At 41.3% G+C, this 26487-nt stretch overlaps 1 protein-coding gene across 1 annotated transcript in view; it reads right to left on the reverse strand.

The window, feature by feature from the left end:
• The window catches only part of LOC136837304 (uncharacterized), a 475645-nt gene that overhangs the window by 161328 nt on the left and 287830 nt on the right, over positions 1-26487 (reverse strand). The window contains 1 exon segment of the mRNA XM_067102044.1: positions 2-1253. Within this exon segment, the coding sequence (XP_066958145.1) occupies positions 2-1253 (1252 nt within the window).

Here is a 26487-nt window from a genome sequence, read left to right on the forward strand (position 1 = left end):
GCTTACCTGGACAATCTTCCAATTTTTGAGGGTCCTGTCTTAAATTATTATTGCTGGATCCCACATGCTGAATCTTTACAAGGTAATGATTTCCATTATCACCACAATCACTGGCAATAGGAGTAATGCCATCAACGTCATCCTGACTAGGCTCACCAAGAGAGATCTGACTCTCTTTTTTATTACCACAGCGTCGAACAGGCAGGCTGTGTAATCCAGATAAGTTATCTTCAACACAGAAAGTGCGTCCATATTTCTCTTTAGGAGGATCATCCCCTACTTCTGTGTCTGCAGTTCTCTTTCGACTAAATACCTGTAAAAAAGCCTGACTGCTGTGAGGCACAAAAGACTCTTCTTCTACCTGCTCTCGACCAGATCTTCGAAATCTTTCATCTAAGGATATAACTAATCCTTCTTCTTGAATAAAGTTTACAATCATTTCTTCAATACATAGTAAAAGCTTATCCCAATCTTTAAACTCCACTACAGTCTTTTGTGGTTCAAGGCATATGTCATATTCACTCAAAGGACATTCAATATTTATAACAAATATACCGTATAGTCTTAGGCCTTTGAAAGGGCTAGATGGAGTCTTCCCTGGAGCAGGAGTAGTAGGATGAAGCCTATTACTTATAATAGAGCTCCTGCTCAGGAGTTCATTCATAAATTTATGAATCTTTGTCTTCAACACCACTCGTCTGTTTACATAGACAAACTGAAGCGATTTAGTTACATGTGGTTGTGTACTTACATAACCTGAGACACTGAAGTGATCAACAGAATGAGAAACTTCTGCCAGTCCTTGAGCTCTTTCTGAACCAAACAACTGTAAAAATGTAGAAATTAAGCCATTACTTTTACTTGCTTGAAAGATTTTATCATTATTGCTGTCATTCCTCAAGCTAAAAGATACATGACGATGCATCAAAGCAAAACTTTCCAAACGGACACGAATATTCTCAATGTCGATGGCCTCCTTGATCAATTTTCGTCTCACTGGCATGTTGTACATAAAATCTTGGATGGTTATGGTTGTACCTGTACTTGGCCTTTGAGATTCAGCAAGGGAAATGGACTTTTCATTTCCATACATGAAGAGTTTGGTATACGTATCTGTGGAACTACGAGAGCGAGTAGTTACATCAACTATGGCGGCCATGTCAACAATGCTTGCCAGAGCCTCTCCACGAAATCCATAGTGGCTGAGATTGTTAGTGAGGTCTTCAAGAGTATGACATTTACTCGTTGAGTGTCTGCAAATTTGTAAAGGATCATCAATGAAGACTCATAATATAAACTTCTCAATTTAACCACAAACTAAATGCATAAGCTTAAAGAACCAACACATATGAAAGTTATTACACAGACTTATATTAAGTAAAATGTAAAGCAACTGATCCCAAAAAAATTATGAAATAAATATACATCTGCTCACCTGCTTTTAAAAGTATATTAATGAAAATATGGTAACTGTACCTAGAAATTTCTGAAAAAATATATATCTGCTTGTTTTCAAGAATACCTTTAAAACTTTTGTACATACAACTACACTAAAGTAAATTCAATCTGGATATCACCTGGGGACATGGCCCCTCAGGGTACTATATCGTACATCTGGCACCATCGATAGCTTTCTTAATTACTCAGAGTTGAGAGGAGGAGCAGGAGCAGGAGGAGGAAGCTGGTTTGGTTTCACTATCAATTTATTAATGGGACCATTATATTCTTGTTTTATTACATTGCATTACATTTATATCATTGTATTATAATTCATAAATGAGCAACACTATTAGTATTATATTATTACTCTGCAATATTATTATATTAATATTATATATATCAATGATACTAATACATTACCATTCTATTATCATTGCATTTACTACATAAGAATCTCTCTCTCTCTCTTGTGTGTGTGGTCTCATATGATTTATATATGCCCTAGCTTTGGCTATAACATGTATGTATGTATGTATGTATGTATGTATGTATGTATGTATGTATGTATGTATGTATGTATGTATGTATGTATGTATGTATGTATGTATGTAAGTCTGTATGTATGTATGTTGCCATGGTTTATTTAGCTACGCAATGATTTGCAAAGTGTTGCTGGTTATAATTTTGCGTAGGCCTAAAGTTGTCAATGTGTGGTTAAATCATGTTTGCTTTCTCATTGTAGCATAGGCCTATCCATCTGTTTTCCATTCTACTCCCTTCTTCTTCAAAAGGCTGGTCTTTAATTTAATACTTACGGCCGTATTTTTAAAGTTTTCGTCTACAAAAAGATAATGTTGTTTGATTTTTGTCATTAGGTCTCTCTCTCTCTCTCTCTCTCTCTGAATGCAATTACAATGTCAACCTGTAGTGTTGTTGCCATGGTAGGCATGCATGGATGCCAAATTGTTTAAATTTTTAAATGCAAAACACCTCAGAAACATGCCAAAAGACTCTATTTTCATGGTAAATTGTGTATAAAGTCTGTTTCATTATTATTATTATTATTATTATTATTATTATTAGTTTTCTCGTTTTTTATACCATTACAGTAACGCATTCTATTCTATTCTATTGTCTTAGCATGAGAAGATTGATTGGCGCCAATACTTTTTCCCACCCCTCCCCCTTAATCTGTACAACAGTGCAAGGGTCAGTCATTCATCAGTCGTCTCATGTCAGTCACAGATAACGGCCGCTTCCGCCACTTCAAGAGATAGGCCTACTGGTAACTCTTGACTTGTCAGTCACACCAAAAATATTGTCTAAAACGTACTCACATATTTTGATAAGGAGAAAAGTGAGCTAACTGAAGTTGCATTAAAGAAGACTGCCAAGGTGACGAAAGTTTCACTGCCATTGGTTAAAAAAAATCAGATTAGAAGCAAGGAGTGATGGTGGAAAATCAAGTCGCCAATCCATCATCCACAGATTCAACCTGTACTTGGGAATATTGATGACTTCGACAAAGCAATTCGAAAAGAAATTCTTGGATTTTGCGAAAAAGGAGAGTTACCAACACTTGATCTGTTGCTTCCAAATGTAAAAGAGCCACCAATACACTTTGCAGGAAGTAGAACATCCCTGTGGACATTAATCAAGAGTATGGGATTTCAATACAAGAAACATCACAGCAAGAGAGCTAAATTAAAGGAAAGAAGTGACATGGTAGCTCCAAGAAACAAATTCTGCGGGAATTACATAGGAATAGACAGTGTGAAAGCCCAAGACAGGAAATCTATCTTGACGAAACTTGGGTCAACCAAAATACAGTAAACCCCAGTATTTGTGTTCTCATGATTTGCAAAAAAGTTGGCATTTTGCAGACTTTTTTGTTGATAAATATTCACTAATTAGTGTATTTTGATGTTATTTTCATGACTAAATACATTTTTTCTGATGAAAAAACATATGCTAATTTTCAAATCTTATTAAGATTAGATTAAATAATAACAACAACAATAATAATAATAATAATAATAATAATAATAATGTAAGATTAAATATGTAATAAGATGAAATAATACGTAACTCAAAGACAGAGAGAAATAGATGGTAAAAAACCGGTTTCCTCCCCTCCATTCAGGGGACCCCTTTAAAGTGTAGAAGGGACCTCATTAAAGTGAACCCTGTTGGCAGCTGACCTCTCAAACTGGTTTTTTTTTACCCTACAGATACAATGCTCAGAACAGATACTACTGAAATATTAAAATTATATTAAAGTAATATTGAAATTATATTAAAATGATATATGTTTCAAGATGATAGTATAAGCATTTTTTGAGGGTACATTTTATGATAAAATAATGATTTACAGTACAGGCAGTCCCCGGTTATTGGCGGGCTTGGTTATCGGCAATCCGGTTTTACGGGGCTTGTCTAGTGATGAAAATGGGCAATTTTCGGAGCTGAAATTCGCTGATTTCCACTCATCGGCACCGATAATTGGGTATTGGAGCCAATACGGTTATCGTCATGCCATCAGAACAGAACCTCCGCCAATAACCGGGGACTGCCTGTACTAATTTTCAATTATTAATATTAAGTTTAACCAGATTAAATAATAACATTAAATAATAAAAATAATCATTCTCTCTCTCTCTCTCTCTCTCTCTCTCTCTCTTGCTGAGATGAGAGAATTTTTATGGTATGTTTATTTGTTTTGTATGATTTGCCTAATAAGTACTAATTTTCAAATATTAATAGGATCAGTAATATAATAATAATAATAATAATAATAATAATAATAATAATAATAATAATAATAATAATAATAATAATAACATACTGTAATTACAATTTATGCATTTCTACAGTAAGTTATGAAAAATTTTAAACAAATTTCAACCCCAATCTTTTCCTGAGTCTTGGAGCTCAGGGGGAAGGGTGAACCTGTCAAATATGTCAAATTACTTGACATTTCTGACCAAAGGTAGATGCTGCCACTCCTGATCAAATCAATTTCTCTTTTTTTCTTCCTTCCTCTCTCTCTCTCTCTCTCTCTCTCTCTCTCTCTCTCTCTCTCTCTCTCTCTCTCTCTCTCTCTCTCCAAAGGGTAGAATGTGAGAAATAAATAGGTAGATAAACAGATACTTAGTTCAGCCCTTCTCTCTCTCTCTCTCTCTCTCTCTCTCTCTCTCTCTCTCTCTCTCTCTCTCTCTCTCTCTCTCTCCAAAGGGTAGAATGTGAGAAATAAATAGGTAGATAAACAGATACCTTAGTTCAGCCCTTTCTCTCTCTCTCTCTCTCTCTCTCTCTCTCTCTCAGGAAAAGATACTGCTAATTTGAGTCTCTTCAACCAATTGATATTAACATATATGCACACTGTTTGTGTGTGTATGTGTGTGTTTGTTCACAGTGTTTTAAAAATGCGTAGTAAAGGTAATACATCTTTGGAAGACAAAAAAACATACATATAAATTTGTTGTTGTCAGTCGCTTAAAGAGAAATGGATTAACATTCCTCGAGAGATTAAAGATAATTTATAAACTCTCTCTCTCTCTCTTTTACCCATGCCAGCTGGCTGGCTGAGTATAAATTAGTGGTGACTCTCTCTCTCTCTCTCTCTCTCTCTCTCTCTCTCTCTCTCTCTCTCTCTCTCTCTCTCTCTCTCTGTTTTGGTTGGAAGGGTTAGAAGTATGTATGTATGTATGTATATATTTTTAAGGGTACTAATGTTTAAGATGACTTTGAAATTATATTAATAATATAATTTCAATGATTAATACAGCAATACGATAATAATTTACGTATATTTGATGTAGGATGATACTTTAAGTACACATTTGGTATCTGAATTTTCAAGATAGGCAGTTATAAGCATTTTTAGATGGGGGGGGGATTCTAAGTATTCATGGATATTAACTATTCACAGGGGTCTGGAACACATCCACACGAATACGAGGGGTCTACTGTATGTGTGTTGGCAATGCTGGACAAACAAAGAAGGAACAATTGGACCTCGCACAAAAACCGGAAAAGGTGGAAGATTTATAATGGCGTTCAGAGAGAGAGAGAGAGAGAGAGAGAGAGAGAGAGAGAGAGAGAGAGAGAGAGAGAGAGAGAGAGAGAGAGAGAGAGAGAGCGGACAACATTGCCTTTATGTAGGTGAAAACTTTAAAAATACGTCTGTAAGTGTTAGATTAAAGACAAACCTTTTGAAGAGGAAGAAGAAGAAGGAATTAGAATGAAAAACCGATGGATAAGTCTATGCTATGAGAAAGCAAACATAATTTAACCACATGTTGACAACTATAGGCCTACACAATTTTTTGCTAGGCCTACATGGGGTTAGGTGTGCAGTATGCCCAGGCATAATTTTTCGTTTATATTTCGTAATGTCATAAGTCAAAATGAGTTGGTTTGGTCTTTAACGCTGCATATCTTACAAAATTATAAATAAAAGGATCTGAAACCTTCGAAGTTATTAAGTTGGTGTGCAGTTGATTTATCATCATTCACTCTTGAATGACTGACAGCCTGGACTCTGGAGTATCGTGTGATAATATGTTACTTGATTGAACGTTGGCAGAAAAGTGGGCGGGGCTTAAGTTATATTCCGTTTGGACAGACTGTAGTTCTTTAAGAAAAGCATTTGTACACGGCTTTGCAGAAAAAATAATGAATACAATTTTTTAAAACAACATTATTTTATAAGAGCTTATTATTTTTAATTAGCTATTTTATATGCCACAATTAGTCCCAGATGCCCTGGTCCCTGTTGAAGGAAACAGAACAGCAGTCATTTGGTACTTAGAGAAATAGAGCATATACAGCTGGGAGGCATATACAGTACATTTAAGCAGAAATGGGTTTGTGTGGAAAAATTCTTTTTCAAATTAATAACTTACTGAAAAACCACAACATACAACAATAGCTATACCAGTATTGGTTAAACTTTCGATCATTTATGCAATTAAAATGTTTCCCTATCCCAAAACTTTAACCAGTCACCTTTTACAAGCTTGAGCAATTGCAACTAGTTTTTTTTATAAGCCTATAGCACTATGCATAAAGTTCAAGTTTGTTTCCAGTGAATATTGTACGAATTCTGTAGGTTAAGTATATCTTAGTTTAACCAGACCACTGAGCTGATTAACAGCTCTCCTAGGGAGGGCTGGCCCAAAGGATTAGATTTATTTTATGTGGCTAAGGACCAACTGGTTACCTAGCAACGGGACCTACAGCTTATTGTGGGATCCGAACCACATTATGACGAGAAATGAATTTCTATCATCAGAAATAAATTCCTCTAATTCTTCATTAGCCGGGTAGGAGAGTCGAACGCTGGGCCAACATCGTGCCAGGCGACAGCTCTATCCACCCCTCCAGCTCTATCCACCCCTCCAGCTCTATCCACCCCTCCAACGAAGAACTGCTAACCGGTGTGTGGGTTTGAATTTTGATCTTGTTATTTTTTGTTATTGTGTTACTACTTAAGGTGTAATATCACTATTTATTGCAGATAAGTACATTTCCCTTTATAATATCTTTCAGAGAGAGAGAGAGAGGGAGAGAGAGAGAATATGGGGGAGGGTAGTGGGAAGCAGCCATTAAACAACCAGTTCCGCATGACGGTGAATTTATAAGAACACCTTTGATCCCAGAGAAGCACCACAACTTGTGCTTGTTGCTGTGCCATCAAATAATTGTACCATCCAGGAGGTAACAGAATTCTTGATAATTTGCTTCTTGATACATCCTATGGAAAGGGAATTCTATAAATTACACTGAACTCGTTGGCTCCCTCTGTAACCTGAAGAATTGTTTATGCAAGACTAAAGACAGAGTCCTCTATGTCCTCTTTAGATGGGAAAGATAGATAGGCAAAAAGCAGTTTCTTGGTCCAAGCTTCTAGAGAAAGGTCTCCAACAAAATGTGGCAGCGAGAATAGTACCTATCAATCTGCAGTCCTTGGAGATAAATAAGAAACAATAATTACTGAACTCCAGTCCCTGAAATACTATAATCTCACTTAAAAAGGGGTGAAACTACCCAACTCAACTAAAGTTGCAAGAAAAACGTCATCTTCAGTATCAGGAGAACCAGAGAGGCCTGACCTAAAGTTCAAATAGATTGGTTAGACATTTTCTACTCCTTTTGTGGGTTCAGGCCCTCGCAGGAAACAACTTTCACACAGCAATGGTGCAGTTGCCCTTGTTTATCCAACTCCATCAGTTTCTATGTGCCTCATCCTAGGGGTCAGCAGCTCCCTGGAAAAACAACCCTCACCTGACCAGAATCATTCTGGCAACATATCTGGTAGTAATAGTGGTATAGTCTATTTAGTTCCATCTTGTCCTTTTAACAGCATAGGTTTTAGGTTGATTTGGCAATACACATGGCGAGCTCACGACTGGCTGAAATCAATGTTTCCAATATTGTAGGCTTGCTGTGATAAAGATGCAAACTATTTCTTCAGTAATACATCTAAGTACTTGTATACAGTAAACAAAGAACCTTCATAAATTCTTATACTGTATAGATCATAAACATTCCAATTTATATTGATAACATAATAATACATACATGCTCACAACACACAAGCTAATAACAAACAATCTCTGCATATCAAAACACTACAATAAGAAAGTAATTTTGACATATGAAATGTAAGTGCCCATAAAAGGACAGTAAAATGAAGAAATATTTGGTGAATCAATGGCAAAAGCCAATCATTCAATTGTCAATGCTTTGAGTTTTAGTGGTCTACATCGTTAAATGTTATTTCCTGGAAGATGAACAGATAATAATATATATTAATTAATAAATAAATAAATAAATATATATAAATATATATAATATATAATATATATATATATATATATATATATATATATATATATATATATATATATATATATATATATATATATATATATATATATATATATATATATATATACTGTATATACACAACACAGTCGACCCCCAGCATTCGTGAGGGAGAGGGACCATAAACCCCGCAAATAGCTAAAATCGCAAATACTTGACGCCCCTCTAAAATGCTTATTTCTGAGTTCATCCCTGTGTCACCCGGTGAAATTCCTTTCTTGCACGAATTTCTAGGTATAAATATTGCTAAATATACCAGAGAAAAAAGCTATCAGGAATGCTGGGGTTACTACCCCCAGATCGAGCGCCTTCTTATACCAAGAAGGCGTCGGTATGGATAAGGGTAAGTGAAGAAATCACAACCACAGAACCACACTCGAAAGACATCCCAATGGCAAAATCCCTCAGAAGAGCGGAGAGCCGTACCAGCTCCCACACTCACCCGCCCGCCAAGCGGCGACCCCAGCGCCATCTGAACTCATTTCCATTTCTAGCACGTGATCGTTGTTGTTGCTAAAATCTTTTGTTCTTGTGCTTTTGGCTATTTTTCGCCTTTCCCAGCATGTCGTCGAGCAGCTTTACTGTATCCAAGTTAAGTACCATCTTATTGTGGGGTTTTTATGATAAGTTTGGCTGTTTCAGCCCGTATTTATTAATTATACGTGGTTCTGTTATGATGCTACGGCATCCCCTAGTCAGCCATGTCGACCGCGAGGTACGCCCGTCCAGCTTGTTCTGTTTGGGCTTCTCTTGTTGATTACATTGCTTATCGTTATTTCCCCTAGGATTCATCCTGGTGGCGTTTCCTAGGCTGGGTTTTTTCGGTTTTTCTCTAACGATAATTTTGTTGAACCGCATCATTAGGGTTCCTGCATTTGGGTTCCCGTCATCTTCCCGCTTAAGTAACTCCCTAGGATGTTTCCCCTTGGACAGTTATAGCTTTATAATTATTATAATTATTATTTTGCTTGTGCTTGACGTCATGTTTTCAACTGCCTAGAATTATTAATTGTTACCGTGGGGGCGTCAGGTACAGTTTTCCTGTTTACTTCCTGTCACTTCTCTCGGTTAGGCTACGCGCCTAGCACAAGCACAAGATTATTTTATTGTTTAATGTATATATGATGGTGATTTATTATTATTCTGGTTAACTTCCTTGTGTGGGGTTTCCCTATATCCTGCCTAGTGTATGTTAAGCTTTTATTTTGCGCCTATTGGCAACCTGCTCTCCCTTTCACCCTGGGTTAGGTTAGGCGAGTGGAGAGGATCAGCAGGTAGAGGGAGTTTCCGTTGTTGTTCCATCCACTGACCGTTATTTGGGTTGTGGAGTGAGACCCCATTGTCCTCCCCCTTCTTTACGGAGGGGTAGAGGTTTTTTCTGTGGGTGTGTCTCCTCCATGCTTTTATAGCATTCCCTTTCTTTCGGCTCTGGTTGGTCTTCGCACGGGAATTTCTCTCCCTGTTGTTTCCTCATCCCTCCCTTCCTTCTCCCCTTTTTATTTCATAGGCTACGTCTATGTGTGGGGTGAGAGTATGGAGGCCTTAGGTCACTATTCCTTTCCCTTTCCTTCGGGTAGGCCATGATCTCTCCAAGCTGGTATTATTTACCTAGCGTGGTTGTGTTTACAGTTGAGCAGGTGAAGGCATCTTCCCCAGTCTCCTGTTTTCCTCTGCTCTGGCTTACTCCCTTCCTTACCCCACCAACCCCTCCCCCCCCTCCCCTTCCTACCCTGGTCTACCCTGGGTCCAGCTCTTTGTCATCTTCTCTGGTGACGTCGGTGTCCGACGACCACCCCGAGTTGTTGGATCTTCCTGGTGGAGGGATTTGCTCCTCCCAGGGCTGGTCCCAGATGGCATTTTTCTTGGCTCAGTGTCTCGTTAACCCACTCTCCTAGGATTGAGCAGGTTTTCGAACATTCTCAGGGTTACTTTTTTCTCAGCCTTGTCCCGCGTTCGCTCCGGCGTTCGGGATGCTCTAGTTGGGTTGACTGGCGCTTACACCTATCCTTGTGGATCTGTGGTGTTTTGTAGCCTCACCCTTCTATTGTTCTCTAGCGGTAGAGGCTTGGGATCCCCGGAGCGGGTGGTGCCGGACTCTGGGGAATGCTGATTTTTATGTCATTGTTAACCGATTATGTTACCATCCTCTGTATATGTATGCATTTATTTTGTTCCCAGCGGCTCATCCCGCCGTCGGATATATATTTGTTTTCTTGTTATTGTTATCAGAGTCCGGTGATCCTACCCTTGATTCCGCCGTTTATTCGGCATCCCTTGTGGTAAGGGTCCTGTTGACTCGGCTCTCTGTTCCGCCGGAGTATTCCGGCAGTCGAGGGGCTTTTGCTTACCTTAAATTTAAGTTACTTTTTCTGGTAGGCCCATCTCTGACGGGGTTTTTCATTCCACCGGAGTGCTCCGGCAGTACAGTTTGAAAATACCTGTGCCTGCTTAGTTTAAGTTTCTTAAGAGTGGTAGGTTCATATACTGTTCACACTTACAGACTGTTCGTTGTGAGGAGCCCGGATGTACCGCCACCCTCCACCAACCCTACGGGCATGTGGTGTGTCGGACCCACGCTGGCTGTGCGGTTCGGCTTGATGACCTGATCGTCTGGCATCCGGAAGGCTGTGAGGTTTGCTTCGTGCTCTGTGGATGCATCCAGGACGAGTCGGTAAGCTGCTTACTTTCGTTCTTCACGTTAGTTACAGTTTGCTATGTTTTCATATCTTGTGTCTAACGCTTATATATTTTACAGTATATTAGCCCTTCCTTGATTCCCTGCTCCCTTTCAGGCCGATGAGTCCTCCAAGAAGGAGGCCCTAGAGTCTCTCCGCGCCTGGGTGGCTGGGTTCGGGAGGAACGTTCCGTCGGGGAAGCCCTACGTCCTCGACGAGAAGCTGAGGGACTTGCTCTACCCCGGCGCCCGGATCGCTGTGGCCGTACCAGCTGATGTGGCTGCACCCATCATCAAGCAGATCCGGGTCATGACCCAGCCACTACAAGAGGACCCCTTTACGCCGGAGGTTTCGAGGACGCCGCCGCTCTGGATTTGGACCTGGAGCCCATGAATACCGAGCAGGACCAGGAGGTAGGTAGAGAGGTGAGGCAGTGGGGCGGGCGCCCCTTTTTGATTCCCCTTCATCCTCTGTATCTTCTTTCCAGGGCTTCGCTAAATCTTCTATCTTGAGGACAGTGCTCAGTCTACTGTCCCCAAGTTGAAGAAGTCGTGGAAGGCGAAGGGCTTCAAGTCCTCGTCTTCCCGCAAGGCATCCCCTTTCCCCCCGTCGAAGCCAAAGGTTGCTGAACCTGTGGCCTCCGGGAGCAAACCAGGTACCTCGGGCAAAGGAGCGAGTAAGAGGGTGGCCAGGCCCAGCCCTCCTCGCCAGCCTGCCTTTGACCCTGAGGCATTTGCTGGGATGTTGTTGGAGAGGTTCTCTATGGAGGTAGAGGCCAAACTCTCTAAGTTGACGGAGAGGCTTCAGAGTCAGGAGAATCTTCTTGCTGATATGGCACGCTCCAGTGGGGCCGGACCACACTATCAGATCCCTGACACTGCTACCCTCCCTCCTTTTGATGTAGGGAACCCATGGCGTTTTGCTCTTCGTGCTATCTGGCATGAAGACACCCTGACCATTCAAGGTCTAGGTACCAGGCGTCTAGAGGAACTGGAGTTCTTCCCGGCTGATCTCTTGCCCCCCTACCAAGGCTTTGTTAGGCTGACGGAGGAAGCCTGGGTACGCCCAGACAAGGTCCCTAAGGAGACGGTGATCTTCCCTAGGGATCAGGTGCAATCTGCTCTCTTGCGCACCGCACCTTTTCCGAGTGGCGGGTGGAGAACACGAAGTTGACCCCCTTCAAGGGCAACTTCACTATGTTTTCTCTCGGGGATAAGCTACCCACTCCCTGCCTGAACAAGGTTGCTATCGCAACTGCTCAGGCTTGCTTGGATGGCAAACCCTTGCCTCAGCTTCGGGAATCAGATCCCACGTCTCTGATCTCCCAGGGGTGACGAGTTCTGAGAGACGCCCGTCCACATTTACTGTCGGTAAATTGGACACAGATTGCGCGTCAAACCAGTTCAGCGAGCAGCTTCCTAAGCTTCCGGAAGCTCTCCTGAAGGCTGAGTTCGAGGCACGGTGTCGGTTGAGCCGGTCTTTGAACTCGCTGTGCCTGTCAGAAGCGACCGCTGTCTCCTTTGCAGAGGAGCCATTGTTTCAGGTTCTGACTAAATCCCTGTTAGCAGGGTTCCAGTCGGACCTGTACGACTTCATGGTGGCAAAGATGAACTGCCGTAAGTTCATCTTCGCTGATGCCACCATTCGTCATGAGCCTAACAGACTCATGAAGAGTTCTTTCTGGGGAGACAATCTTTTCCCAGAAGATGAAGTCTCCAGTGTCCTGGGCGAAGCAACCAGGGCTAACCAGAGTCTGCGCTCCCGTTGGGGTATCTCTGCCTTTAAGCGGAAGACCCCTGAGTCTAGCGGTTCCCAGAATAGGCCTGGGGAAACGTTATAGAAAGCACAGGAGACCACAACACCAGACGGTTGTTCAGGCAGTTCCGGTCTCGACGGTGAACCAACCGTCCACCTCCAAGGCTCAACCCCAACAGTATGTGCTGGTTCAACCAGCCCAATCCCTTGCTGCACCTACGTACGTCTCCTCGCCGGCGTACAACCCTACCTATGAAGGCCGTGGGGTCTTTCACGGCCTTAATAGGAGCGCAAGGGGGGGGTAGAGGTCGAGCCCCCTACAGAGGCAGGGCTGGATCCGTCTCCCGGGGGAAAAGTGGCCACGGTAGAGGAAACAAACCTGCTTCCTCACACTGAGACCAGTCAGGTAGGTGGACGCCTATACTGGTTCAGAGACCAGTGGTCCTTCAGTCCTTGGGCACACAGCATTGTGTCCAAAGGCCTGGGTTGGAGCTGGATCTGGGACCCTCCTCCCCTGACCAGGTTTTATCAACCCTCCTCCAAAGCCCTACAGGACTTTGTGACGGAGCTTCTCAACAAGAGAGCAATAAAGAAAGTGAGGCACCTCAAATTTCAAGGCAGGCTGTTCACTGTCCCCAAGAAAGATTCCGGCCAGCAAAGAGTGATTCTAGATCTGTCGCGTCTAAATCTCTACATACAATGCGACAAATTTCGCATGCTTACAGTTGCTCAAGTACGGACTCTACTGCCGCGTGGAGCCGTCACCACCTCTATCGATCTTTCAGACGCTTATTATCACGTCCCGGTTGCGCGGAACTTCTCTCCCTTCCTGGGTTTCAGACTAGGGAAACAGGCCTACTCCTTCAGGGTCATGCCTTTCGGGCTCAATATAGCCCCCAGGATATTCACGAAGCTGGCGGAAACAGTTGTTCAGCAGCTACGGTCCCGGGGGATCTCCCTAGCAGCATACCTGGACGATTGGATAATCTGGGCCCCAACCGTACAGGAGTGCCGGAAGGCTACAGCCATAGTGATCGAGTTCCTGGAGTCATTAGGCTTTCAATTGAACAGGGAGAAGTCCCGCCTGACTCCGGAGTCTCGGTTTCAGTGGCTGGGTCTCCAGTGGGACCTAACCTCGTACAGGCTATCCCTCCCGCCGGCCAAGCGGAGGGAGATAGCCGCCGCTACCAGAAAATTTCTGAAGGGCAAAGCAGCATCCCGCCGGTCTCAAGAGAGGATTCTCAGCTCTCTTCAGTTTGCTTCAGTGACAGACCTGCTCTTTGAAAGCAAGACTAAAAGACTTAAACAGAGTGTGGCGGAGACGAGCCAATGTCAGGCTCAGAGACAGAGTCTCTTCAATCCCTCAAATCTTGAAGACAAGGCTTGACCATGGTCCACAGTCAAAGGCCTTTCGAAGTCTGTCCCCTTCATTTCCCCAGCTCTGGTAATCCACACAGACGCTTCATTAAGCGGCTGGGAGGGTACTCACCAAAACAAAAGTACAAGGGACATGGTCTATAATGTTTCGACAGTTCCATATAAACACCTTGGAAGCTATGGCAGTGTTTCTAACTCTGAAGAAACTTTGCCCTGCCGGCCAGATTCACATCAGGCTGGTGTTAGACAGCGCCGTGGTGGTTCATTGCATAAACAGGGGCGGCTCCAAATCGAGTCGCAGTAAATCAGGTGATGTTAGCTATCTTCTCCCTGGCGAACAAGCACGGCTGGCATCTGTCAGCCACCCACCTAGCGGGGTGCGGAACGTGGCGTGGCGGATTCTCTGTCCAGAACTACTCCGCTGGAGACGGAATGGTCTCTGGAAGGGGAATCGTTCAATTGATCTGCCGCCGGTTCCGGGACTCAAGTGGATCTGTTCGCCACAGAGAGCAATCACAAGCTTCCCTGTTATGTGGCTCCCAATCTGGACCCCCATGCCTACGCCACGGACGCAATGACCATAGATTGGAACAATTGGGAGAGGATCTACTTGTTTCCCCCAATAAACATGTTGTTGAAAGTACTGCACAAACTCAGGTCATTCAAGGGCCAACTAGCCCTGGTAGCCCCCCATTGGCCAAAGAGCAACTGGTTCCCTCTGCTTCTGGAGCTCAAGTTGCGGTGTCATCAGATACCCAAACCCAGACTGACCCAAGTAGTACAAACCAAGACTGTGTCAGCTTCCTTAAAAATTCAGAATGCCCTAGTTTTATGGACTTTATAAAATTTGCTGCTAAAAAGGGAGCAAATATTGACCCCGTTAACACTGTTAGAGAGATTCTACTCTCAGGCAATATGATTCAGCAGTCAAAAAATTAGCATCTTTTTTGAAGGCATCTGAAGCTCAGACTATAACTACTAACCTAGCGGTTACCTTCTTTAGATCATTGTTTGAAAAAGGCCTAGCTCCGGCCACTATTACTACAGCTAAATCAGCCTTGAAGAAGGTATTTTTGTATGGTTTTAAGACTGACCTTACAGATTCATAATTTTCCTCCATCCCTAGAGCATGCGCCCGTTTGAGGCCGGTAACACGCCCACATTCTGTTACGTGGTTCCTGAACGATGTTCTAAAATTAGCCTCTGATATTGATAACTCACAATGCTCTTATCTGGATCTGTTGAGGAAGACCTTGTTTCTGATTAGCTTAGCTTCAGGTACCAGAATCTCAGAGCTATCTGCTCTCTCTAGAGGTGATGATCACATTGATTTCCTCCCGTCGGGAGAAGTTCTCCTTTCCCCTGATCATAGGTTCCTAGCGAAAAATGAAGACCCTCAGGACAGGTGGTCCCCCTGGAAGGTGGTGCCTCTTCCACAGGACCGGTCCTTATGCCCAGTCTTTACCCTAAAGGCTTACTTACAAAGAACTCCTCAGTGTATGTTGGGTCCTCTCTTTATCAGGGAAAAAGGTGGAACTCTTTCTTTGAATGCTATAAGACAGCAAATTCTGTATTTCATTAAACAGGCCAACCTGGATTCAGTTCCTAAGGTTCATGATATTCGTGCGGTAGCTACCTCTACTAATTATTTTCATAATATGGATTTTGCTGAACTTACCAAGTATACGGAATGGAAATCACCTCTAGTGTTTAAACGCCACTATCTAAAATCACTCGAAGCTCTGAAATTCTCTACAGTGGCTGTGGGGAGTGTCATCCCCCCACCTTAATTATCCTTAACCCTTATCCTTTCCTCCCGCCCGCCTGCCTCATTTATTTCTCTGCCTGTTCTCCTGGATCAATCATGCCTCACTGCCTTGCTCCTCATAATTGATACTAGTATTGCCATTATTACTGTTTGTCTTGGTGATTGTGTTTTGTTATGCTGTGTATTTAGATTTAAGCCTAGAGGTACTTGTGTTATTTTATTTTATGCTTTGTATACCTCACATTTTTTATATTGTATAAGGTGTTATAGAGGGATGAATAAATTTGTTTTTATTTAGCATTTCCCAACGTTTTGAGAGAGAGAGAGAGAGAGAGAGAGAGAGAGAGAGAGAGAGAGAGAGAGAGAGAGAGAGAGAGAGAGAGAGAGAGAGAGAGAGAGAGAGAGAGAGAGAGAGAGAGAGAGAGAGAGAGAGAGAGAGAGTAATTGTCGTAAGTGAGTGCTTCGGTTGTTGGAAGAGGGATGAGGTTGTTAGTTTGTTTACGGCGCTGTCTGTCTGTGGAATATGTGTGTGAGGATTTTTCGGTTTTGGAGGCAGTCTTTTTGAGTCTTGAGTCAGAGCTAGTGCTGGTCTGTCGTTGGGTTTGGACAGTTTTTTTGTGCTGATGCAAAGTTGTTGTTTTCCCTTGTTAGTGTGCTGTTCTTGTTGCTGTATGTTCATGAGTCGTGTGTTTTTCTGTTTTGGTTTGGTTTGTGTGGTTTTGTGTGCTGTGTTGGCGACCGTGGACGCCTTACTCCATCTTCCAGCAACCGAGGACCAGGGTGAGTGTTGTGTACTGTTTTTTTGTGTTTTGAAATTCCGCCACATTATATTTGGCGCCCAACGTGGGGCAGCTGATATTGCAGCTGCAATTGAGGTTGGTGGCTGGTAGTGTGACTGAAGAGAAGGATGGAAGAGGAACTGGTAAGGTTGAGAGAGGAGAATACGTGGTTGAGGGGTGAGAATGAGAGATTGAGGAGTCAGTTGGAGGAGGTGGAGGGAATGCTAAGAAGTGCAAAAGAAGAAATGAAAGGGGAGATGAAAGAGTCAGAAGAGAGAATGGAAGAGAGGATGGATAAAAAGTTGGAGGGAATGATGAGAAGTGTGGAAGAAATGATGAAAGGTATGTTCAAGGGTGTTTTTGGAGAAGGGGCTGTTGGAGGCAGGTTCTCTGGAACGTGTGAAGGGGCAAGAGAGAAAGAAAAGGAGGAAGAAGTGAATGGAAGTGTGAGTGATGAAAGTGATATGGGAATAGGAAGTAAGAAACGAGGGAATGAGAGGCAGGGTAAGGAAAAGGGGAATGAAAAGCAAGGGAAGGAACAGAGGGAAAGTAAGGATAAGTCAGGGGAAGAAAAAGGGAAGAAGGGAAAGGGAAAGGAAACTGGTAAGAAGGGTAAGGAAGTGGGAAAGGCAGGAAAGAAGGGAGAGGGTGAAGGCAGTAGTGATAGTGAGGTGGATGGAGGTGAGTGGATAAAAGTGGATAAAAGAGGGGAAGAAGAGTGTAATGAGTAAGATGAATGTAAGTGCAGAAGTGGACTCTTTGTATTCGGAAGAGGGTATGAAAGGACAGAGCGAAAGTAGCGGAAGCGAGAGTGAAAGTGAGAAAGAAGTGAGAAAGGCTATGTATGTGAGGGAGGTACCCTGGTGTGAAAAGTATAATGAGTATGGAAGTAGGGATGTGCATGATTTCTTTAGGGAGTATGAAAGGTTTTGTCAGGATAAGTATGGGGAAAGTAAGAGAGTGTGGGCACGAGAATTAGGAGAGTATTTGACTGGGTTTTTACTTGATATGTATAGGGTTATTATGAGTGTGGGGATGTTGAGTATGACAAGGTGAAAGCTAGACTAGTTGAGCAAGCGAGGCGTATGAAAGCGAGTGTTAAGTATAAGAGGAAGAATGAATTTGATGAGGCAAGAATGAAAGCTGGGGAAACCTTGTCACTGTATGCTTGTAGGCTGGAGACGTTGGCAAGGAAGAAGTTTGGGGATGATGGGATAGATGAATGTAAGGAGTTAGTACGGAAGTTGTTAGGGACAGTGCCAGATGGAGTTAGAGAATTTGTGAACTTGAAGCGGAAGGAGAAGAAAAGATGGACGAATGAAAGGTTGACTTGGGAGAAATTTTGAAATTGTAGAAGATTATGAGCTTGACAGGGTTATAAAAGAGAGCAGAAGTGTAAGTGTAAGGGCTGGGGTAGATGAGAGGGTACCAGAGTTTGGAAGCTTTAGGGATGCAGTGTTGAGGGGCCCAATGAGAATGGCCGATAGTGTAATAGATAGGAGTGTAAGAGCAAGTAATGTGGAGGTGCCAGTGAGGATGAATGATGGGTTTGTAAGGGAACAACGGGTTGGACGGGTTAGGGATAGTAGTGTACAAAGGAAAGGTCGATGAGTGGAAGTCGAGCTAAGTGTTTTAGATGTGGAAAGGAAGGACATACAAAGAATGAGTGTAGGTGGGCTTTAGGAGTGTGTTTGGTGTGGGCAACCGGGACATTTGGTAAGGGAGTGTATGAAAGATAGGGGGTTAAATGCTACCAGTGCGGACAGGTGGGTCATGTTGCTAATGGTTGTAGGGGTACCCAGTGAATGTAATATGTGGCAACTGTGGTAAGAATGGGCATTATGCGAGAATGTGTTCAGAACCGAGAGCGAAGTGTGACGAATGTGGAATGGAAGGGCATGTATCAAGTGTATGTAGACGAAAGAGGGTGACTGTGACAGCGAATTCGGGAAACTGAGTGTGAAGGGGTTCAAATGGGTGGATCCTCCAGGATGCAAGCGGTGCGTGTGATGCATGTACGTGAGGGGTTGTTGCATGAGGGGGGCTTTGCTGGAAAGACTGACGAGTGCATGAAGCAATTTGTTTTGATAGAGTATGGCAGAAAACGTAAGAAAGGGAAGAACGTAAGTGAACGGAATGATCGTAAGTTGTGTGATAGGGGTGTGAGTGCCAAAGTGAAAATGAGTGATAAAGTGTGTAATACGGATGAATGGGATGGTATGAATAGAACGTATAGCATATGCGGGTTTGATATAACTGAGTTGACTGAACGTGTAGGGGTAAGTGAACGGTTGAGGTGAGCGAAAGTGTAAGAGTAAGAGAGCGTAGCAGTAATATACGAGTGATTGAAAGCATGAATGAATCGTTGCAAGAATTGGAAAGGTCAATGAGCGAATGGGATGGGTTAGTTGAAGAATTGGGGGAGGTATTTGGGAACGAGTTAGAGGGTATAGATGAGATTGTGGATGAAATTGAGAGTGGTAATAGTGAAGAAGATAGCGTGAATCTGAGAGAGAATGGAGAAGATGTGAGTTTGAATGTTGCTAGAAGAGAGAATGATTCTGAGAGAATGATTGCGTGTCCGCGAACGCGATCTAGAGGACCTGCTAGTGAGCATCCGTGGGTGTTGCGTAAGGCGATTTGAAAGAGGTGTGAAAGGTGTTGGTTGGGAAATGCTAAAAAGGGGGAGAAATATAGAGGGATGAATAAATTTGTTTTTATTTAGCATTTCCCAACGTTTTGAGAGAGAGAGAGAGAGAGAGAGAGAGAGAGAGAGAGAGAGAGAGAGAGAGAGAGAGAGAGAGAGAGAGAGAGAGAGTGTAATTGTCGTAAGTGAGTGCTTCGGTTGTTGGAAGAGGGATGAGGTTGTTAGTTTGTTTACGGCGCTGTCTGTCTGTGGAATATGTGTGTGAGGATTTTTCGGTTTTGAAGGCAGTCTTTTTGAGTCTTGAGTCAGAGCTAGTGCTGGTCTGTCGTTGGGTTTGGACAGTTTTTTTGTGCTGATGCAAAGTTGTTGTTTTTCCTTGTTAGTGTGCTGTTCTTGTTGCTGTATGTTCATGAGTCGTGTGTTTTTCTGTTTTGGTTTGGTTTGTGTGGGTTTGTGTGGTTTTGTGTGCTGTGTTGGCGACCGTGGACGCCTTACTCCATCTTCCAGCAACCGAGGACCAGGGTGAGTGTTGTGTACTGTTTTTTTGTGTTTTGAAATTCCGCCACAGTGTATTGTGTATTTCTCTTAGGTATAGTTTATATTTACCTGTCTATGACATTGTATTGTTGGGTGTTTTTGTTCCACCCATACTTACCTGTGATTTGATTCTCTTTGCTTTGCTGAGATATCATATTAAATCTATTTTTTCATAGCATGTGTTTTTGTTCATGATCACCTTTTTGTTTATTTTGTATCTTGGCAGTCTTGGCATGATTCTCCGTTACTATTTCACCAGGTGACACAGGGACGAACTCAGAAAAATCTATTTCTGAGGGAGGCCCTGTGTCACCCGGTGACCCTCCCAGTATCTGGTTTCCCCCCCTGCTTTGGCATGCCAAGCCTGAGGGTGGTGCTAGACTGGAATGAGTTCAGATGGCGCTGGGGTCGCCGCTTGGTGGGCGGGTGAGTGTGGGAGCTGGTACGGCTCTCCGCTCATCCGAGGGATTTTGCCATTGGGATGTCTTTCGAGTGTGGTTCTGTGGTTGTGATTTCTTCACTCACCCTTATCCATACCGACACCTTCTTGGTATAAGAAGGCGCTCGATCTGGGGTAGTAACCCAGCATTCCTGATAGCTTTTTCTCTGGTATATTTAGCAATATTTATACCTAGAAATTCGTGCAAGAAAGGAATTTCACCGGGTGACACAGGGATGAACTCAGAAATAGATTTTTCCTTTGTCAAAATCCTTTAACTGCCTATTTTGATAGTTCAAACACCAAAAAATTCCTCTAAAAGTGCTTATACCAGACTATTTTCATAGTGTTATCATGAAAAATGTATGTAGTCATGAAAATAATATGAAAATACAGTAATTAGTTAATATTTCTCTATGAAAAATTCTGCTAATAGGTGAATGTGTGTGTGTTTGTATGTATATATATATATATATATATATATATATATATATATATATATATATATATATATATATATATATATATATATATATATATATATATATATATATATATATATATATATATATATATATATATATATATATATATATATATATATATATATATATATATATATATATATATTTCTGAGTCCAGCCCGTGTCAGCCGGTGAAATTCCATTGTAGCACGAATTTCTAGGTATAAAATGCTAGATATACCAGAGAAAAAGAGCTTTCAGGAAAGCTGGGGTTACTACCCCAGATCGAGCGTCTTCTCCAAGGAAGACGTCGGTATAACGAAGGGTGAGTGAAGGATCACTACCATGGAGTCTTACTCGAAAGATATCTCCCTGTTAAAACCCCCAGAAGAGAGCATGCGCTCGTCTGAGACCCGTATCACGCCCACAATCTGTTACGTGGTTCCTCAATGATGTTCTTAAGTTAGCATCTGAGATTGACAACTTTCAATGCTCTTATCTGGATCTGTTAAGGAAAACTTTATTTCTGATTAGCTTGGCTTCAGGTGCCAGAATCTCAGAGCTGTCGGCTCTCGCTAGAGGTGATGATTTTGTGAACTTCCTCCCGTCCGGAGAAGTCCTCCTTTCCCCTGACCCTAGATTTTTAGCTAAAAATGAAGACCCACAAGACAGGTGGTCCCCTTGGAAGGTGGTGCCCCTTCCACAAGACCAGTCTTTATGTCCAGTTTATACCCTAAAGTCTTACCTTTTAAGAACTCCACAGTGTAAGTCGGGTCCTCTTTTTATCAGGGAGAAAGGTGGTACTCTATCAATAAATGCAATAAGGCAACAAATTTTATATTTTATTAAACAAGCCAACCCAGATTCAGTTCCTAAGGTTCATGATATTCGAGCAGTTGCTACTTCCATTAATTACTTTCATAATATGGACTTCTCAGAACTCTCTAAATACACGGGTTGAAATCACCTCTAGTGTTTAAACGCCACTATTTAAAAATCACTCGAAGCCCTGAAATTTTCTACAATAGCTGTGGGAAGTGTCATCTCCCACCTTAATTAGTCATCTTCCTTATCCTCACCTAACTCCCCCGCCCGCCTGCCTCATTTACTTCTCTGCTTATCCTCCTGGTTGATCATGCCTCACTGCCTTGCTCCTCATATTGATATTGCTTTGTCTCTGTTGAGTGGAAACTGTGATTTGACATGTTATGATTGTGTTTTTTCTTGTGGGGTACCAAGTGTTTTTATTTTGCTCCATGTACCCTATATATATATATATATATATATATATATATATATATATATATATATATATATATATATATATATATATATATATATATATTATATATATATATATATATATATATATATATATATATATATATATATATATATATATATATATATATATATATATATATGTATACGTGTATGTAATTATTCCCATGTTATATTGTCTCTTACGTGTGTAGCTATAAGGTTGTATATACCCTTTAGTCTAAGTATTTTTCAATTGTCATTATACCCTTGTAGTCTTAAGTATTTTTGGGTTTTTTCCCTGCCACACTGTGGGCTGGCTCACTTTTTTCATAATGTTAAGCTTTTTACTGTGCTTTAGGTTTAGTATTCTATTTCACATGTGAGAGATACCCTGATTAAAACCATTTTCGTAACTTATGTTTTTTCTTCAGATTACCTTGTTTCCTCGTAGTTAGCAGCCTTGGCATGATTCTCTATCACTATTTCACCGGCTGACACGGGGCTGGACTCAGAAAAGGAAAAATCTATTTCTGAGGAAGGCCCCGTGTCACCCGGTGACCCTCCCTGACTCACCTGTTGCTTCCCCCCCTACTTGCACATGCCAAGTCTGGGGTTAGTGCTAGTCTGGAATGAGGTAGGTGGCGCTGGTGTCGCCGAGCTGGCGGGCGTTTGTGTACGGGGCTGTAACGGCTCACCGCTCTCTTCTGGGGTTTTAACAGGAGATATCTTTCGAGTAAGATTCGTGGTAGTGATCCTTCACTCATCCTTCGTTATACCGACGTCTTCCTTGGAGAAGACGCTCGATCTGGGGTAGTAACCCCAGCTTTCCTGAAAGCTCTTTTTCTCTGGTATATCTAGCATTTTATACCTAGAAATTCGTGCTACAATGGAATTTCACCGGGTGACACGGGGCCTTCTCAGAAATAGATTTTTCCTTTGTCAAAATCCCTTATATATATATATATATATATATATATATATATATATATATATATATATATATATATATATATATATATATATATATATATATATATATATATATATATATATATATATATATACATATATATAATATATATATATATATATATATATATATATATATATATATATATATATATATATATATATATATATATATATATATATATATATATATATATATATATATATATATATATATATATATATATATATATATATATATATATATATATATATATATATATATATATATATATATATATATATATGTATCGAGAGAAACAGAGGATACATACTTTTGAAGTGGAAGTAACCTATTTCACAGGGTCGGTAGAAAAGGACCATGAACTCATAAATCTTTCCCCATCACAACAAGTCGCCAACCACAACTTCAAGAACACACAAGCACTAACGAGGCGCTAAGAGAAATCGCACCTGGCTATGCCTTCAAAATCCATGAGGGTCCTTCGAAGGAAATGCCTGTAAACATATGGTTAGTTAAGGTGTGAAAAAACACCCTCACCCCCTTTGCCTTCAAAGGAGAGCCCAAGGAAATAAGCCACTCCCACAGGTCAGGCCTAGTTGTTTTGGCCAATCAAATGCCATCAATGCCAGAGACCCAACGACATCCTACAAGGAGCAAAATACCCAATGATCAACAGGAATTCCTTAAAACACACCTCCAAAGTTGGAATGAAACAAATGGAGGAGGTGCCTCAGGAAAAGCGGTACCTACCCAGAATATGACGTCATGGTTGACACAAGGGAAAATCGGAGATATAAGGACAGACAAGAAAAGAGGAGAGTCAAAGGAGAGTCGAAGTAGAGTCAAGGGGTCGAGAGAGTTCCAAAAGTGAGGGGAAGCAGAAAGGGAACAGAAGCCAGTGCAATAAGTGTACAGTGCATAATTGACTCTAAGAACATTAGTCCCCTTAGTCAAATTCATTAAGTCTCTCGAAACCATTATTTCAAAGTCTCGAACCAGTTAAGAAACCATAAGTGGAACTGTAACACAAAAAGTGCAACAAATAAACAAGAAACGGGAACAATTAATCATTTTCCCCTAAACCCTAAGTACTTTGTAATTTAGTTAACTGTTTTAAAGAATCACTTGTTCCTACTTACAATAATCACCAAGCCCTACCCTGGACACATTACCTTAGGTGTCTTGTCCTTATAAAGAGGAATTAGAAATGGGGCACGACAACAGCTGGTGGCGAAGGGTGGGATAACAACAGCAAGGTGGGATAGCAAGAGCTGGTAGCAGCTAAGTGAGATAACAACAGCTGGTGTACAGCTAAGTGGTAACGAACAGTGGACGAAACAGCAAAGTGAGATAAACAATTGAAAGTGAAATAAACAAGTGATAGAAGAAAAACACCAAAGACAAAAACATACGCCCCTCTGCAAAGAAGAAAATATATCACGCCACACACAAACACACACACAGCACTACAACAAAGCAGAAGACTACACCGCAGAAAGAGAGAGATTCCCTTTTCCTCTCGCTGCCAACGATGATTTCCCGCGATCGAATGACAGTAAGGTCCCCAGCTAAGTGCAGTGATGGAGGGACGCCAAAGAATGAGGTGAAGAAGACAAATGAACAACCCCAACCCTTGGACGAAAGTCTACGATGAACAAAATCAAGCTGCCGAGAAAATTCCCGTAGAAGGACGAGAGAAAAAAAAACGCCATACTCACAGTAAGAATGATGTCCTTACAGTCACACACACATACACAGAAATTTTCCTTTCCTTTGAATTAGAAACACAAAATTAAGTTGACTAAGAACACTTGTATTCATATCCATTTGAAAACACAAAACTCATATGTAAATTACAAATACTTGGCAACAAGAATTTTTTTTTCTAAGCACATACTAATCATTTTACTAAATTTTATCCAACATTTGGTATTACAGTACTAGACTTTATTCAACGTTTGGTATGACTAACCCATAATTTCTGTATTTTATGTGTCATTCTAAAATTATTTTAAGCATTTAATTTCTTATTTAACATTCATTAGCTGAAAGCTATATATATATATTTTTTGATCAAGTAATCTCATAGCTTGTTTTTTTGGGGTTTGCTTAAAGGTGTTCAGAATCATGAGTGTTTTTTTTCTGAAGATTATCTTTTTCTTTATTTCTTTTGAAGCGAGTGATGATTTTATTTGTTATTTGTTCTACCAGCACTGTCAAGGGTAATTAAAAGTTAAGGGATTTTTTTTTAACACCGCCAATCGGTAACTTAGAATTTTTGGGGAAATTTCAATGATTGATTAACTTTATGTTAAGTAAGATAGAACTGTGTTTATGATCTTTTTGTGAATTTTTTTGTGATTTTAAGAACTGGTTGACTTTATTTTTTTGTTATTACTGTTGTAACTTAAACACTGTACCGTTACACTCAATCCTTAAGAAAGTGTTTGTCATTAATGAATAAATGCCCAGAAGGAGATCGGCATAAACTAAAAGGGTAAGAACTCCTGTTTACGCAAGACGTCAAACCAATAATTTAACCATGGATAAGGAACACAGTCAACTAGCCCAGTCCCAGCAGCTGTAGGTACACATAAAAGACATGCAATTAACCATATAGCCAAATTTTGCGGAAGGAAAGAAGGTCAGGGTGCCTGTAACTTAGAAAACTGGATAGAGCAGGTAGGCATACATCTTAATAACATAACAGGCACAGACAGCGAAAAACTCAGTGCAGCAAAGAGTTATCTTGATCTGGAAGCAGGGGGAGACTTAAAACGATATGTCCATTCCCAGACATACCAAAGACTTAAGAATTGGGAAGAACTGAAACAGTTCTTTAGAAAAGTATATTCCACAGTAGGCGAAAGAGATCCCATTATCAGCCTTGCAAGGATAGCTCACTGTTATAAGGTAGATAAAAGAAGTTACCAAGGTATGAGTTCCCAGCTATATAACAATATGCATGAATGAGGTCACTTAGTTTCATCCACTAAATGGGCAGAGACAGATAAAATGTCAGTAGCCGATGTCAAAACCATTATTAGGTTAGCATTCATGATTGGAAGTTTGCCAGCTGAAGCTATTGGAAGGATGACCCGAAAATGGGAGACATCAGGTGACATAGCTGAGATCGAAGAGGAAGTAGCAAGAATCTTAGGTAGAAATCATGAAGGGAACCCCATGTACAGACCTTTAATCACCATAGGACAAGAAGAAAGAGGACAAAATAGTTCTAGGAATCCAGATAAAATCAGAATTAGGACATTAGGCAATACGTCTCAAGGGGGACTTTCACCAGTCACATGTTATAACTGTCAGAAGAAGGGACATTATGCCAGTGACTGCCGAGGGATAGCTTACTGCCCTTTCCACAAGACAGCTGGGCATAGCGCTTGAGATTGCAGAAATAGACCTGCTTCAGCGCCTAGATATAGATCTCAGTCAAGAGGCAGAGGTAGAGACCGTAGTCAGTCTCC

Source organism: Macrobrachium rosenbergii, chromosome 58 (genome assembly GCF_040412425.1).
Source record: "Macrobrachium rosenbergii isolate ZJJX-2024 chromosome 58, ASM4041242v1, whole genome shotgun sequence".
Classification (NCBI taxonomy): domain Eukaryota; kingdom Metazoa; phylum Arthropoda; class Malacostraca; order Decapoda; family Palaemonidae; genus Macrobrachium; species Macrobrachium rosenbergii.